The following is a 17,691-nucleotide window of genomic DNA, read 5'->3' on the forward strand; positions in this document are numbered from 1 at the left end:
CTGATAGTTTCCAAAACAAAGTCAGTGGCCCTGTTGGTCAGGGAAATTGGGGTGTGGTCAGCTTTGTTAAGACAATATACAAAGAGCTTTACCAGCTTTAGAGCTGCTTCTTCCACTGCCCCTGGGCAGGGAATTTAATGCATAGCCCTGCTCATCACTGAATACAGCCTTCAGCCTGTCTAACCAGGGAACCCAACCAGAGCACACAGAATGCTGTGTAGCCCTACATACAGCGGCACTTGAATAGAGAGCACAGCCCACGGCTTCCCCCATCTGCAGAGCAAAACCAGTGGCCTCACATGACCAAAGAATTCAGTGCACACACTGTAGCCTGATTTGGTTCTTCAAATCTTGGTCCCATCCTTCTGCCCTGCCAGAGCAGGGAAGCCAATTCATAGCCCTGTCTACTACTGAATATAGTATCCACTCCCATCTAGTAAGCATGACCAGAGAATCCAGGCAACTGTGGAGCCCATCTTCCAGCCTCACTTGGGTAGGGAACCAAGCCAGAAGTTCTATTCAACTATTCTCAGTCAGTGGCATACCCCTATCTCTATTCTCAGAGCTCAACAGTTGCCTCACTCAAAAATAGCAGAACCCATCTTCCCAAAGATATTACCAGCAGACACACACAGAAACCCAAAACGAACCAACTGGTGAACAACTGACTCTGCCAAAGCAAATCTGTAAAGTCTGGAAGAGGAACCCAGTTACTTGAATGTGAAGATACTGATGTAAGGAATCAAGGATCACAAAAAATCAGGTAAATATGACAGAGGAAATTAATAAAGGCCTGATAACTGGCCCTATAGAAACGGAGATCTATGAACTGTCAGACAAAGAATTCAGAATAATCCTCTTAAGGAAGTTTAGTGAATTGCAAAAAAACACAGACAGACCACTAAATGAAATTAGGAAAACAATGCATAAACTCAATGAGAAATTCAACAAGCACACAGCAAACATCAAACAAACAAACAAACAAATCCTAGAGTTAAAAAATATAATAACTGAGTTGAAAAATTCAATAGAGAGTTTCAAAAGTAGACTCGACCATGCATCAGAAAGAATCAGCTACTTGGAGGATAAGACACTGGAAATTATCCAGTGAGAGAAGAAACAAAAAGAAAAGAAAAGAAAAAAAAGTGAAGAAAGCTTATGGGAATTATGGGACATAATGAAAAGGAACAATATTTGCATTATGGGAATTTCAGAAGGAGATGAGGAAGAGAAAGGGATAGAAAGTATATTTAAAGCATTTATGTTTAAAGTAATTATTGGTAGGTAAGGACTTAACTGTTGCATTTTGTTAATTATTTTCTGGTTGTTTTGTATATCCAATGTTCCTTGTTTCTTATCCGGATGGTTTGTGTGTGTGTGTGTGTTTAACCATGGTATATGCAAATCAATCAATATGATACATCGCATTAATAGAATGAAACAAAAGACTCATGTGATCATCTCAACAGACGCAGAAAAAGCATTTGACAAAATTCAAAATCCATTCATGATAAAAACCCTTTAAATTAGGCATAGAGGAAACATATATCAACATAATAAAGGCCATATATGACAAGTCCATAGATAATATCATACTCAGTGGTGAAAAGTTGAAGCTTTTCCTCTAAGATCAGGAACAAGACAAGGGTGCTCACTCTTACCACTCTTATTCAACTTACAGTATTGCAAGTACTATATCCTACCTAGAGTAGTCACGAAAAAGAAATAAAAGGTATTAGACTTGGAAAGGAAGAAGCGAAATTGTCACTATTTGCAGATAACATGATTTTATGTAGAAAAATCCTAAAGTCACAACCAAAAAACTGTTAGATTTAATCAATGAATTCAGTAAAGTTGGACACAAAATTAACATATAAAAATTAATAGCATTTCTATACACTAACAATGAATTTTCTGAAAAAGAAATAAAGAAATCAATCCCATTTACAACAGCATCAAAAAGGATACAGTCCTTAGGAATAAACTTAACTAAAGAAAATTGCAAGAAGTCGATGAAAGAAATTTAAAAAGACATAAATACATGAAAAAGTATCTGATGTTCATGGATTGGAAGAATTAATATTATTAAAGTGTCAATACTAACAGAAAGCCATCTGTAGATTCAATCCAATCCCTATCAAGATTCTAATGGCATTTTTTTACAGAAGTAAAAAAAATATCCTAAAACTTATATGGAACCAAAAAAGCCCTGAATAGCCAAAGCAATCCTGAAAAAGAAGAACAAGCAGGAGGCATCATACTTTCTGATTTCAAGCTATACCCTAAACCTATATTTATCAAAACATCATGGTAATGGTATAAAAACAAATAGACCAGGACTTCCCTGGTGGTCCAGTGGGAGACTTTGCCTTCCAATACGAGGGGTGCAGGTTCAGTCCCTGGCTGGGGAGCTAGGATCCAACATGCCTCACAGCCAAGGGACTAAGGCATGAAACGGAAGCAATGTTGTAATGGGTTCAATGGAGACTTTAAAAATGGTCCACATCAACAAAATCTTTAAAAAACAAAAAACAAACAAAAAGACAAATAGACCAATGGAACAGAAGTGAGAGCTCAGAAATAAACCCAAGCACATATAGTCAACTAATATTTGACAAGAGAGCCAGGAATACTCAATGGAGAGAAAACACTCTTTTTAATAAATGGCATTAGGATAATTGGATATTCACATGGAAAAGAATGAAGCTGGACCCCTATCTTACACCACTCACAAAAATTAACTCAACATAGATTAAAGATTTAAATGTAAGACCTGAATCCATGAAATTCCTCAAAGAAGATGTAGGAATAAAAGTCCTTGACATGAGCTTGGTAATGATTTTTTGGATATGGCACCTAAAGCATGAGCAACAATGACAACAAACAAACAGTTGGGACTACATCGAATAAAAAGGTCCTGTACAGTGAAAGAAGCCATCAACAAGGTGAAAGGACAACTTCTGGAATGGGAAAAAATATTTGCAAACAATATATATACTAAGGGATTAATATCCAAAATATATAAATAATTCATACAACTCAATAACCAAAAACAAAAAAAAAATTGAAAAATGGGCAAAGGATCTGAATAAACATTTCTCCAAAGAAAATATTTAAAAGCCCAACAGGTAAATAAAAAGATGCTCAACATCACAAGTCAATAAGGAAATACAGATTTAAACCACAATGAGGTATCTCCTTCTACCTGCTAGAATGGACATTTTCAGAAGGATAAGCTTTAGCACCAGCCCGCCCTCTCAGCGCGCGGGAGCCGCACGCGCCAGACGACCAGACGAGGCTCGCCGCGCTCATTGCCGCCGAGCGCCGGCCCGCTGAGGCGGTGCCCTCGGTTCCCGGCCAGGAGGGAATCGGTGGCCCCAGAGTGGAGGCGGCGGCGGGAAAGTTGAAGAACGAAATTGCTGCCGTAGTCTTCTTTTTCACAAGGCTAGTTCGAAAACATGATAAGTTGAAAAAAGAAGCAGTCGAGAGGTCTGCTGAGAAATTGACTCTAATACTTCAAGAAAAATATAAAAATCAATGGTATCCAGAAAAACCATCAAAAGGACAGGCCTACAGATGCATTCGTGTCAATATGTTTCAGAGAGTTGATCCTGATGTCCTGAAAGCCTGTGAGAACAGCTGCTGCATTTTGTACAGTGACCTGTGCTTGCCAAAGGAACTCACTCTATGGGTGGACCCATGTGAGGTGTGCTGTCGGTATGGAGAGAAAAACAACGCATTCATTGTTGCCAGCTTTGAAAATGAGGATGAGAACAAGGATGAGATTTCCAAGAAAGTGAGATTTCCAAGAAAGTGACCATTTCCAAGAAAGTGATAAGGTTACCTCTGATTATCATTCAGGGTCCTCTTCTTCAGATGAAGAAACAAGTAAGGAAGTAGAAGTGAAACCCAATTCAGGGGCTGCGACCCCCAGCCCCGTGTACCAGATTTCAGAGCTGAAATTCCCACCTCTTCCAATGTGGCACCCTTTACCCAGAAAAAAACCAGGAATGTACCGAGGGAATGGTCATCAAAGTCAGTACCCTCCACCTGTTCCATTTGGTTATCCAAATCAGGGAAGGAAGAATAAACCATATCGCCCAAGTCCAGTAACATGGGTACCTCCTCCTGGAATGCATTGTGACCGGAACCACTGGATTAATCCTCACATGTTAGCACCTCACTAGCTGCTTTGATTCTGTTGGTGTCATGTTGAGAGAAGGTAGAATAAGCCTGACTGCATATTAAAAGTTCATACTCAAAGTAGTAAAGTTAGATGGGCTAAACCATCAAACTTATTTTTATAGAGAAGTTATTGAGAATAATCTTTCTTAAAAAATATATATGCACTTTAGATATATTGATATAGTTTGAGAAACTTTATTAAAGTTAGTCAAGTGCCTGAGTTTTTAATATTGGACTTGAGTATATATTGTGCATCAACTCTGTTGGATATGAGAACACTGTAGGAGTGGACGATCTGTTCTAGCACCTTTGAGCATTTACTTTATGGAGAGTATGTAAGTTATTTATACACAAGGAAATCTATTTTATGTCATTGTTTAGAAGAATTGCATGAAATCATGTAGTTGCAAATAAAAAGTAGTTTGAGGCAAAAAAAAAAAAAAAAAGATAAGCTTTAACAAATGCTAGCATGGATATGGAAAAAAGGGAACCCTTGTGCACTGTGTGGGATTGTTAACTGGTACAGCCAGTATGGAAAACAGTATGGAGGCTCCTCAAAAAATTAAAAATAGAACTACCATATGATCCAGCAATTCCGCTTCTGAAAATATATTCAAAGGAAACAAAAACACCAACTCATAAAGATATCTGCACCCCCATGCTCATAGCAACATTACTTATAAAAGCTAAGACATGGAAACAACCTAAGTGTTGAGTGTCCATCAATGGAAGAATGACTAAAGAAATTGTGGCTCTATATATATATAGACTATATGTGTATATAGAGAGAGAGAGAGAAAGAGAGAGAGAATATATGTGTATATATATATATATATATACACATACACACACACACACATGCACACATATATGAATATGGTTTAGCCATAAAAAGATGGAAATCCTACCATTTGGGACAATACGGATGGGTCTTGAAGGCATTATGCTAAGTGAAATGATTTAGACATAGAAAGATAAATACTATACTAGCTCACTTATACGTGAAATATTAAAAAAAAAAAAATCATGGAAAAGAGATCAGACTTGCAGTTACCATAGGCAGAGTGTGGGAGAAGGGGAGATTAGAGAAAGGTGGTCAAAAGGTACAAACTTCCAGTTATAAGACAAATACGTATACTAGGGATGGAATGAACACCATGATGATTATAGCTAGCACTGCTGTATAGCATATAGGAAAGTTGTCAAGAGAGTAAATCCTGTGAGTTCTCATCAAAAGGAGAATTTTTTTTTCCTTTTTTATCTTTTTCTTTTTATTTTAACTCTCTGAGATGATGGATTAAATATATTTTGGTAATCATTTCACAATATATGTAAATCAAACTATCATACTGTATGCCTTAAATTTATACAGTGATGTTATGTCAATTATTTCTCAACAAAACTAGAAAGAAAAAAAAAAAAAAAACAGACATGGAGGAACCTTAAATGCAAATTGCTAAATAAAGGAAGCCAGTCCGAAAGACTACTACAATGTCAAATGTCAAATGTCAAAGAATATGACATCCTGAAAAAGAATTATGGAAAGAGTAAAAAGGTCAGCCTTTGCCTGGAGTTCACGGGTGGGGGGGTGGGATAACTAGATGGAACACAGGGGTTTTTAGGACATGGAAAATATTCTGTTTGATACTATAAAGGTGGATAAATGACATTATGCATTTGTCAAAACCCAAGGATCTTTACAACACAAAGAGGGAAACTTAACAAAAATTACCTTAGTTAATAATAAAGAATCATATTGGTTCCTTAACTGTAAGAAATGCACCACACAAATGCAAGATATTAGTAATATCTGTGCAGCGGAGAGGGGCATAGGGTCTATGCTCAATTTTTCTTTAAATCTAAAATTGTTCTAAGAACATTTATTATTTAAAAAAAAAAAAATCTCCAAGTGGTCACATGGAATAACAAAATTGAAGTAACTTAATTTCTGTTCCTTGTTTTCATAATCATTGTTTAACTTGAGTTTCCCACTTAAAAGAAAACAAACACACAGATCTAGGTCTGGGGATAGGGGTCAGGGAGGATTACATAACTGTGTCCTCATGTTGTTGAACCCAAGTTCTTATGCCTGACAGAGTGAGGAAAAACAAACTGAAACATCAGAGTTTCGAGCATCTGGGAAAGGTTTATTGCAGGGCCAAGCAAGGAGAACAGGCAGTTCATGCTAAAAAAACCAAAATTCTCCAATGGTTTTCAGGGAAGAGTTTTTATAGACAAAATATGACGGGAGATCTGCAGGGTGTGTAACCTTCCTCTGATTGGTTGGTGGTGAGATAACAGGATGGTGTTTCAGGAATCTCAATCATCAGCCTTCTGCATCCAACCAGTCTGGGGTCCACAAGCTTATTCTCAGCTTGAAGTTACCATCCTCCACCTAGGTGGGGGCCTTAGTTCCTATAGAAGAACTCAGAGATATATTGTTATGTACATCCCTTGAGGAGGAGCCAGGACCCTGCCCCATTGCTGCACTATTGTTTCTTGACTGCCTTTCCTTTGTTTCTGCATTCCTTCACTCTTCTAATTAGTAACTGTTTGAGTCTACTCTTTGGAACTCATGGAAAGTCTAGGAGGCTGAAACCTTTTTCCTACAAACAAAAAATGGGGGACACAGTAAGACTTTTGTACTCAGGAGGACCCCAGAGGGTCCTGCTTGGTTTCAATCCCCCCTTTTTTTTGATACTCCTCAATCGTGAGGGGAAGAGGTATTGGACATGAAAGGCAATAATGTTTCGGATAAAGAGGTTAGTCATAAACTTGGCAGAGGAACTGTTTTGGCGGGCTCAGTTTCACTCAAAGTAATCCTTCATGTAGAATAAAATGTTTATCAAAATATAAGTAACAAAGCAGTGCTAGTTTGAAATATATAGGCACACACAAATATATATAATATAAATATATCAACATAAATATAATGTATACGTATCTGTATGTATAAAAGATATATGTATATGCATACATAAAACTCAACAGTCAGTGCAGCACTTGTTTTAATTAGAACTTAAGTAACAAAGGATCTTTTTGTGAATGAGTATTTTATCACTGAAAACATTTAGAACTACTGGTGTAATAAAAAGCAGGCCAACTTTTTGTAAGGTTTTTATTGTTTTATTCCTATATCTACAAAATATACAGCCCCTTTCCTTTGTATTCTATTATTTAAGTTGAGTCTCTACAATAGCTGCAAATTGTTCTGAGACTGGCCAAAAATAAATAAATAAAGGAAGGAATGCAACAATTTCAGCATTTTAAAATAATCTCTTAAGATAGTCAAAGGAATTTTAACTAAGATTTTCCTCTCTGACCTAGCTTTCCAGTTTTATTAACTGATTGGCGAGTAGCTAGAACTAACTGATAAATTTAGCAATGTAAACTTCATCAGTAGAGGCAGCTCTTAGGGAATTCATGACTGTGTAAATAGAGCACTTGATTAAGTTGTAGAACCCCAGGAAGCAGCCCGGACACTGGTTATATAAATATAACAGATGGCTAAGCAAATGCTATGCTGTACTCAGTTTAGGTTTATTTTAGTAATCTATGTTTATATAGAAGATTTAAGAAGTACACTAGCCAACTTTTTGAAGCCAAACCAGGTATTGACAATATCGTCATGAAAATTATTTTAAAATATGTTGGAATTTTTTTCAAGTTAATACCCTCTGGAGAAAACTACACTGTTTAATGGTTCACAATCCTTTTATTATGTTTTGTACGTTTTAAGAAGTATTTCCTAAAGAAAGGCGTGAAATAATGGCTCAGACCAAATTAATTTGGTGAGGGTTATGCCACTTAGTAGATGACAAAATTGGTAAATAACTTCCATTGAGAAACCAATTTATGAATGAATACTCTTTGAAGTTCAGACATTTTGTGTCAAGCAGAACACCATGCACTGGTTACCAATCCCATGGGAGGACTCAACACTGCATCTTGGGATCAGAGTTGCCAAGGGAAACACAATGCAGTCAAGCACTGGAGAGAACAACACTGAAGTCATGTAGGGAGGAGACAGAGCAAAGTCACCTCCAATAGTGTGTGTCCTCCATGGCTATAGCATTCCCCTGGCAGCCAACAAAGGGCACCCATCTTGTGCTGCAGTAAAAGGATGCACACACATCTTCAGGGAGTCTGAAAGCTGAGGGAGTGCCTGAGGGCCATTGATTTACATGCTTAAGCAGAACAAAGGAAAGCTCACTGAGTTTGCAACAGGGAAAGATACTCCCACACCAGGCAAGAAGCCTGACACAGGTTGTATGGGTTCTTTACTTCTTGGTAAGGAAGTGTTTAAGGCCCAAAATCCAGGTATGTGCAGCGGAGTAGGGGTGGAAGGATTGTGCACGTGAGACTGCTTTTTCCAATGCTATGTTTGCTCTTATTTAATCTTCACCTTAATGTTTAAGTTAGGTGCAGATACTTCCCACTTAAACTGAGGAAACGAAAGTTAAGATAGAAAAGAAAAAAATGATAAAAAGGAAAAAATCCTGGGGGTAATACTGTGTACTAAGTAGCTACCAGAAGAGTAAAGATACACCAGAGGAGTCATGATGAAGACTAGTGGATGGATATCCACCTAAATGTAACCATTTAGAAGATTTCAGTATTTGGAAAATGATCTCTCTCTTTATCTCTTTCTTAGGACTGAGAAAAGAAAAACAATTAAGAGAAAACATGTAGGACAGATATATATTTGGTATGTTTTTATTCTAAACTCAGAGGTAGGGGATTCCATGGGAAGAAATGCCTTACGTGAAGCTTGTAAATGTTTGCCTATGTTATGCTGAGGCAAACGTATAACCATCCAATAAACAGACGTTTAGATAAGTATCTACTGCAGCTTGTAGATGCCAATCACTGCTTAAGCAGGCAATCTTTATTAGAAGTAGTACTAGCCTGGAAAAAGGAACTCTGTCTTAATGCCATTCATTCTAATATACATATTAAGCACTTACTATGGGCAGGCAATTGTCCCTGGTCACTTGAAGTCAATAGTCTAATGCAGTGTCCTGCAAATTTACCTGATGAAAAGGTATATCAAGTGTCCTTGTTAAAAACAGAGATTGTTAAAATGTCTCCTGGAATTTCAATTCAATTTGTTAGAAAAGTCTCAGAAAACACATTTTTATTAAGGCATGTGTAGAAACCCTGATCTAGTGGACTACTAAGTAACTTACAGTTAAAACCAAAAGCATAATTACTTTAGAGGAATTGCATTTACAATAAATTGAGGGAAAGCAAATTAAAAGCAGACAGTGGTTTCTTTTAAAAATATTCTCTTATTGTAATGACTATAGACAATTACATTGTTCATTTTAAAATAATCAATTTACTTGAAGATTTTACAAATTATCATTCTCCTTCTAATCTACTAAAGAGATTCTTGCTGAACTTACTGAGTTAAAGGATTTCTACCTGGTGCTAATATTTAAGAACATAACCAAAGGCCCAGAATGCTACCCAGGACTATGCCTAAGAGGGTACAGGACCTAGGGCCTCCTCATAAAAAGTTTCTATTCCCGGAAATTCACACTATTTATCTTCTTGAATAGATAAATACAGAATCTACCAAAAATAAGTTATCAAGGGTCATATGTTGGGTCGGGGAGAGCGAATCCAGCAGCTTTGCTTTTGTAATGATGGTAGTGGTAGCACAGTTGAGGTGGCAGATATACCTGTGTGTACTCATATACATATGCACATATATATTCAGCATAATTTCTTTTCAATGCTAGCTGCCTGGTCATGCAAAATATGATTATTTTTCATTAATAAATTGATAAATAATTATTATCCTACCACACTGAAAACTTGAGTTTGCTGACATTCTTCTTTTTAATTTAAGGAAAAAGAAAAGAAAGAAAAAGAACTAATGATATCTTTAACTGTTGTCTAGTTGCCAAACAAATCTTTAAAAGACATTTAGGGCTTCCCTGCTGGCGCAGTGGTCGAGACTCTGCCTGCTAATGCAGGGGACACGGGTTCGAGCCCTGGTCTGGGAAGATCCCACATGCTGCGGAGCAACTAGGCCCGTGAGCCACAACTACTGAGCCTGCGCGTCTGAAGCCTGTGCTCCAACAAGAGAGGCCCACGCACCGCGATGAAGAGTGGCCCCTGCTTGCCGCAACTAGAGAAAGCCCTCGCACAGAAACGAAGACCCAACACAGCCAAAAATAAAAATAAATAAATAAAATTTAAAAGACATTTAACACTTCATATGAAGGGAATGGCCTAAGGCAGTAGATCATGTCTAGCTTTATGTTGCATGGTCAATAACTAATACAGCTGTCTAGAAATAATTATTTTAACAGATGAAAGATATTTGCCTCATATGTAGTCTTATAACCCAGACTCATAGAAATTAGAGCTCCAATCCTCTACTGTAAATTTAACATTATAGTGTAAAAGCATTTTTAGTTTCTTCAGGAAAGCTATGCAAAACAAGCTTTTTATTTCATCCACTATACCAAAATATGTTCTAGCACTTCTAGTTAATTGAAAATAAACAAATGTATTACTTCTAGGTAAAATAATGCATCAGTAAACTTTTATGCTTCTCATATTTGTTTATTGGTAGAGGAGCCTCCAAATTCCTTATCAGCATTGTTATAAAGTAGAGTAAAATCTATTTTGAAAAAAGTCAATGTCAAATGTTTTACTTTACTGTTACTCAAGCTATCAGTGTACAAAGAAAGCAAATTTCTTTCTTACAATGAAGAAAATAAATAAGCAAAATTTACCAGATGGAGAATCTACAACATAAATAAAACAAAATTTAAATATAGTATCTTGCGCTTAGAAGAGTTGCAACTGAATTTATAAATTGCAATTTCCCTAGATTTCAAGAGAGTGGTAATAATATTCAGTAAATATTTCTAAAGCTGAACAATCTATTTTTTTCAGACTTTCTTGATTATTAGATCGGTCAGTAACAATATTGTCTTTCATTCTCTTACATGTGTCTAAGGGTCAACCTTCTTCCCTTATTTCTCCTGAAATAGTTTTAACTTTTTTTTTTTTTTAACATCTTTATTGGAGTATAATTGTTTTACAATGGTGGGTTAGTTTCTGCTTTATAACAAAGCGAATCAGTTATACATATACATATGTTCCCATATCTCTTCCCTCTTGCATCTCCCTCCCTCCCACCCTCCCTATCCCACAGCTTTAATTTTTATTGACATTTATTTTAGAAAGAAGAAGCACATAGTAAGTTAGCCAGGCTGAATATGATTTAATTCTAAAATGATTAATTTATATCTTTCTCCATGGAAAATTAAATGCCACATACATCTAAAGAATTGAACATTTAATATTTTACTCTGCGATTATACTTTTAGTAAGAAATGTGCTGTAGGTAACGAAAGAAGTAGGTATAAGTTGTAACAGTAAGAGCTCAGGGCTACTGATATTACCAGGATCTTACTAAATAAAAATATTTGTAGCCATGAAAATAGTGAAGTCACCAAGAGAATAAATAGATTACTTTCAGGAGAAAAAGTAATTGGAGCTCTTCTTTATACTTCCAGCCTGGTGATAGGTGCACAAATGGGCAATTATAGTAATCACAGCAGGGAAGAGCACAGGGGCCCAGTCACCTTAACCATGGGTTATTTCATTGAGTCATCAACATGAACTAGCACAAATTCTAACCAAAAATGAGTGGAGTCCAGAATGGATAATAGAGGACAGAAAGTACACATAGCAATTATAGCCTCAGAAACGAGTGTAACAGTGATAAGTGTAGCTTGCCCCACTAAATATACTACTGTAAATCCTTTTGATTTAGAAATTTTGACTGACAATGACCTTGAAGAATCAGTGGGAGGACAGAGGAATTTAATGTGAAGTACAAGTGTACTTGAGTGGACTATAGTAGGTGCTATTGGTGTTTGACTCATAGTTCCCCAGCATTCAAGCTCACTGTTTCTTGGAAGATGATAGCATCTCACTACAAGCACTTGTAACTCTCTGCCTGAGAGCTTTCCCTAGTGCCATGAGGAGGATTTGCTGCATGCAGAGCAGGCTAGAGTTCCAAGGATAAATGCTTTTAAATGTATTTGAAATCCTCTGCCAAGGACAAATAGGTGTTATGATTACAAGGGCCAGCTTTGGACTTTTTGGACAACTTTGGAGCAACTCTGAGGGAGGTGTGTTCTACTTTGCCATAGAGGTAAACTATTCATTAATGCACCACTTTTTGCCTATTTTCCTTCCCTGTTCTACTCTCCCATTCCCACACTGGTGCTTCTTGGGATCACCTTCCAAATGAAATGTGTCTCCTCAAATCTTAGACTCAAGGTCTACTTCTTGGGGAATTCAATTTAAGAATCCATGCATACCCTATTTTATTTTTATTCTATGTATTTATTTTAATAATACAATTAACATCCATAGACATACCACCTGGATCTTACTAGCTTGGTAAAATATTGTAATAACCTCTAAAACAATGAGACAACTTGGGAATGGGACCCTACTTGAAAAATAGAACAATTCCTTCCTTAACTTTTGCTTCCCCACATCAGAGATAATCCAAAATTGGAATTATCACTTATCTGATTTTTTAAAAAAATTATCTAATATGCATATGCTTATCTTTCTGTTCAACTTTATAAAAACAGTATCACATTATATGGAATCTTCATGGAGTTACTTTTTCACTAAATATTATTCAATTCAGTTCTATTATTCTGTGTAGCTCTAATTATTGATTTTCACTACTATATGATATTCTACTACATAAATATATCACAATGAATTTATCTATTCTTCTATTAGGCACTTTTCAGTAATTAGATTATTTTCTATTGTGAATACAGTCATCCCTTGGTATCTTCAAGGGATTGGCTTCAGGACCCCCAGTAAATACCAAAGTTTCCTTATGTAAAATAGCATAGTATTTGCATATAACCTATGCACAACCTCCTGTATACTTTAAATCATCTCTAGATTACTTATAAAACCCAATACAATGTAACTGCTATGTAAATAATTGTACTTTTTGGAAATTTCTGTAATTTTTAAAAATTATTTTCTATCCAAGTTTGTTTGACTCTGCAGATGTGGAATCCATGGATATGAAGGGCTGATCGTACTGCTGTTTTGAATATTCATGTTCATGTTTCCTAGCACACAAGTACAAAATTTTTTATTGAAGATATGCTTAAGTGTAGAATGTCAGTTAATAGAGAATTTGATTATTCAAATTTATAAGTAAATATTATTTTGTTTTCCAAAGTAATTATATTAATTTATATTTGCAAATATCAATTTAGAAGAGATTCTGTTAATCCACATACTTGCTAACAATCATGTTCAACTTCTTAAATTTGGCAATAAACTATGTTAAAAAATGGTATTGTAACTGCTATCAATTTACACTTCCTTAATTTCTAACAAGGGATAGTATCTGTTCATTCATTTATGTGCCATGTGTGTTTTCTCTTCTCTGAAATTGGTATGTTATATATATCATAGAAATATTTTCATATTGCACTATCTTTTCCTTATAGATTAATAGGAATTATTATATATTATTGATACCAATTTTTGGTTGATTTTTTCAATTATCTTTTTCCAGTTCATAACTTTATTTCACTTGCTATTATATTTTCATGAACTGATGCCATTAACTTTAATATAATCAATTCAAAAATTTTAGGTCTTATTGTAAAATTACCACAATGCCCCAATAACAAAAGGGTGTTACTAGGCATTTTACTAATTTTTAAAATTTAAATTTAGATAATTATTCCTTAATCCATCTATATTTGAATTTTATATATAATGTGAGATAGGATTTTTTTTCCATATCTATAAATATTTTTAATCTTTCTTTTGAACAGTTTATCCTATCCTCACCAATCTACCATGTTACTTCTGTCACATACTTCAGTTCAGTATACATGAGGGTCCTTGTCTGGACAATCCTTGTCTATTGCTCTGGTTATATATTTCTATATATAAATACTGCTGTAATTATTATTATTTTACAGTAAACTTGATATTTGGCAGAGAAGATCATTAACCTTCTTCTCCTTCAAAAAGATTTTGACTATTTATGGCTAACCTCTTTCATATAGGATTGAGAATCAGCTTGCAGATTACCACATCTAAGTAAATCAAGAATAAGAGAAGAAAATACAATGGCATTTAAAATACTTAGAACTAAAAGAGTATGAAAACACAACATGTCAAATCCTGTGTGATGCAACAAAACAGTAATGTTTATGTTACAAAAAGAGAAGCTAAAATACACAATAGTCAATAAAATATTGAAGGAGAAGAACAGTTAGATGACTGACACCACACAACTTCAAGACTCACTATAAAGCTACAGTAATCAAGAGAGTATAGTATTGGTGATAGGTAGATCAATGAAACATATGGGAGCCCAGAAACAGACTCACGTAAATATAGTCAACTGATCTTTGACAAAGACCCTGTTTCAACAAATGGTGCTGGAACAACTGGACACCCACATGCAAAAAATGAATTTAGACACAGACCATACACACTTCAAGAAAATTAACTCAAATGGATAAGACACTTAAATGTAAAAGAGTAAAACTATAAAACCCTTAGAAGGTAACACAGGAGAAAACCTAGATGACCTTGGACATAGTAATGCCTTTTTAGATTCAGCTCCAAAGAACTGGTCCATGAAAAATATCATTGACAAGCTGAAATTTATTAAAATTAAAAACTTCAGCTCTGAAAGAAAATGTTAAGAGAATTAAAAGACAAGCCACGGACTGGGAGAAGATATTTGCAAAAACACACCTGATTAATGACTGTTATTCAAAATATACAAAGAATTCTTAAAACTTCAGTTTTACAATAGCCAAGACATGGAAGCAACCTAAATGTCCATCGACAGATGAATGGATAAAGAAGTTGTGGTATACATATATACCATATATATATACACACATGCAATGGAATATGTGTGTGTGTGTATATATATATATAGTATATATATATATATACACACACCATATATATATACCAGGATATATATATATATATATATCTGGTGTGTATATATATATATATATATATATGTATATATATATATCTGGTATATATATATATATATATATATATATATATATATATATATATATGCAATGGAATATTACCCAGCAATAAAGAAGAATGAAATAATACCATTTGCAGCAACATGGATGGACCTAGAGATTTTCATACTAAGTGAAGTAAGCCAGACAAAGACAAATATCATTTGAAATCATTTATATGTGAAATGTTAAAAAAAAACAAAACAAATGAATTTATATACAAAACAGAAATAGACCCACAGACATAGAAAACAAACTTATGGTTACCAAAGGGGAAGGAGGGAGGGATAAATTAGGAGCTTGGGATTAACATATACACACTACTACATATAAAATAGATGACCATCAAGGATCTACTGTATAGCACACAGAATTATACTCAATATTTTTAAATAACCTATAAGGGAAAAGAATCTGAAAAAGATTTATATATATATATATATATATATATATATATATATATATATATACACACACATACATATATATATAATTGAATCACTTTGCTGTACACCTGAAACTAACACAACATTGTAAATCAACTATACTTCAATTAAAAATAAAAAAACACTTCATGATAAAATAAATGAATTTAAAAATGGGTCAAAAATCTTAATCATAGAAGATATGCAGATGGCAAAGAAGCATATAAGATGCTCCACATCATATGTCATCAGTAAATGCAAATTAAAACAACAATGAGATACCACTACATACCTATTAAAATGGCCAAATCTGGAGCACTGACATCACCAAATGCTGGCAAGGATATGAAACAAGAGGCACTCTCATACATTACTGGTGGGAATGTGAAATGGTACAGCAACTTTGGAAGATAGTTTGACAGTTTCTTACAAAACTATGTCTTACAAAACTAAACATAATCTTACCATGCTTCTTGATATTTACCTAAAGGAACTGAAAATTTATATCTACAAAAAATCTGCACACAGATGTTTATAGCAGCTTTACTCATAACTGCAAAAACTTGAAAGCAACAAAGATGTCCTTCGATAGGTGACTGGATAAATAAACGGTGGTACATCCAGACAACAGGATATTATTCCACAATAAAAATAAGTGATCTATCAAGAAAAGACATGGTATACAATGGAATATTACTCAGCCATAAAAAGAAACGAAATTGAGTTATTTGTAGTGAGGTGGATGGACCTAGAGTCTGTCATACAGAGTGAAGTAAGTCAGAAAGAGGAAAAACAAATACAGTAGGCTAACAAATATATATGGAATCTAAGGGAAAAAAAAAAAAAAGGTCATGAAGAACCTAGTGGTAAGACGGGAATAAAGACACAGACCTACTAGAGAATGGACCTGAGGATACGGGGAGGGGGAAGGGTAAGCTGGGACAAAGTGAGAGAGTGGCATGGACATATATACACTACCAAAAGTAAAACAGATAGCTAGTGGGAAGCAGCCACATAGCACAGGGAGATCAGCTCGGTGCTTTGTGACCACCTAGAGGGGTGGGATAGGGAGGGTGGGAGGGAGGGAGGCGCAAGAGGGCAGAGATATGGGGATATATGCATATGTATAATTGATTCACTTTGTTATAAAGCAGAAAGTAACACACCATTGTAAAGCAATTATACTCCAATAAAGATGTTAAAAAAAAAACACACACACACAACACATAAAAAAAAAAGAAAAGACATGGTGAACCTTCAATGCATATTTCTAAGAGAAAGAAGTCAATCTGAAAAAAACTAAATACTATATGATTCCAATTATATGACATTCTGGAAAAGGTGAAATTATGGAGGTAATAAAAAGATCAGTGGTTTCCAGGGGTGTATGGGGGAAATGTTGAATAGGCAGAGCACAGAGGATCTTTAGAACAGTGAAAATATTCTGTACATTCTATAATGATGGATACATGTCATTATACATTTGTCCAAACCCACGGAATGTACAACTCCAAGAATGAACCTTAGTAAACTATAAACTTGAGTGATTATCATGTGTTAATGAGGGTTCATTCTTGATAAAAAAAAAAAAAAACATGCACCATTCTGATGAGTGATTTTGATAATGAGGGAAGCTATGCATGTATAGGGGCAGAGAATATATGGGCAATCTCTATGCCTTCATCTCAGTTTTGTTGTAAACCTAAAACTGCTCTAAAAATAAAGTCTTAAAAAAAACACTGGTATAAACCAAAAAGGGAAAGAGAGAGAGAGAAGCTGAAATATTAAAATCAGTGGCCAATATAAGAAGTCAGGTGAAGAATAAACAGAGAGTAGAAAGATAGGACAATAAAAATTAAAGTGCAAATCAATAAAACAAAGATAAATACAATCAACAAAGTCAAAAGTTTGTTTTTTGAAGTACTAACAAACCAATCCACTTGAAAGATTGATCAAGAATGAAAAAAGAGAATAAAAAGTATTATAAT

General features: G+C 34.9%; 1 protein-coding gene across 1 annotated transcript; it reads left to right on the forward strand.

Moving 5' to 3' along the window:
* The first annotated feature begins 769 nt into the window (after window positions 1-769).
* On the forward strand, window positions 770-4,420 carry LOC132366752 (protein BTG3-like). Its single transcript, XM_059924327.1, is given in 3 exon segments — window positions 770-831; window positions 3,262-3,802; window positions 3,804-4,420. Coding segments are annotated over 3 exon segments (987 nt in total). The 3' UTR covers window positions 4,188-4,420.
* Window positions 4,421-17,691: the final 13,271 nt, after the last annotated feature.

This window comes from Balaenoptera ricei, chromosome 5, assembly GCF_028023285.1.
Source record: "Balaenoptera ricei isolate mBalRic1 chromosome 5, mBalRic1.hap2, whole genome shotgun sequence".
Taxonomy (NCBI): domain Eukaryota; kingdom Metazoa; phylum Chordata; class Mammalia; order Artiodactyla; family Balaenopteridae; genus Balaenoptera; species Balaenoptera ricei.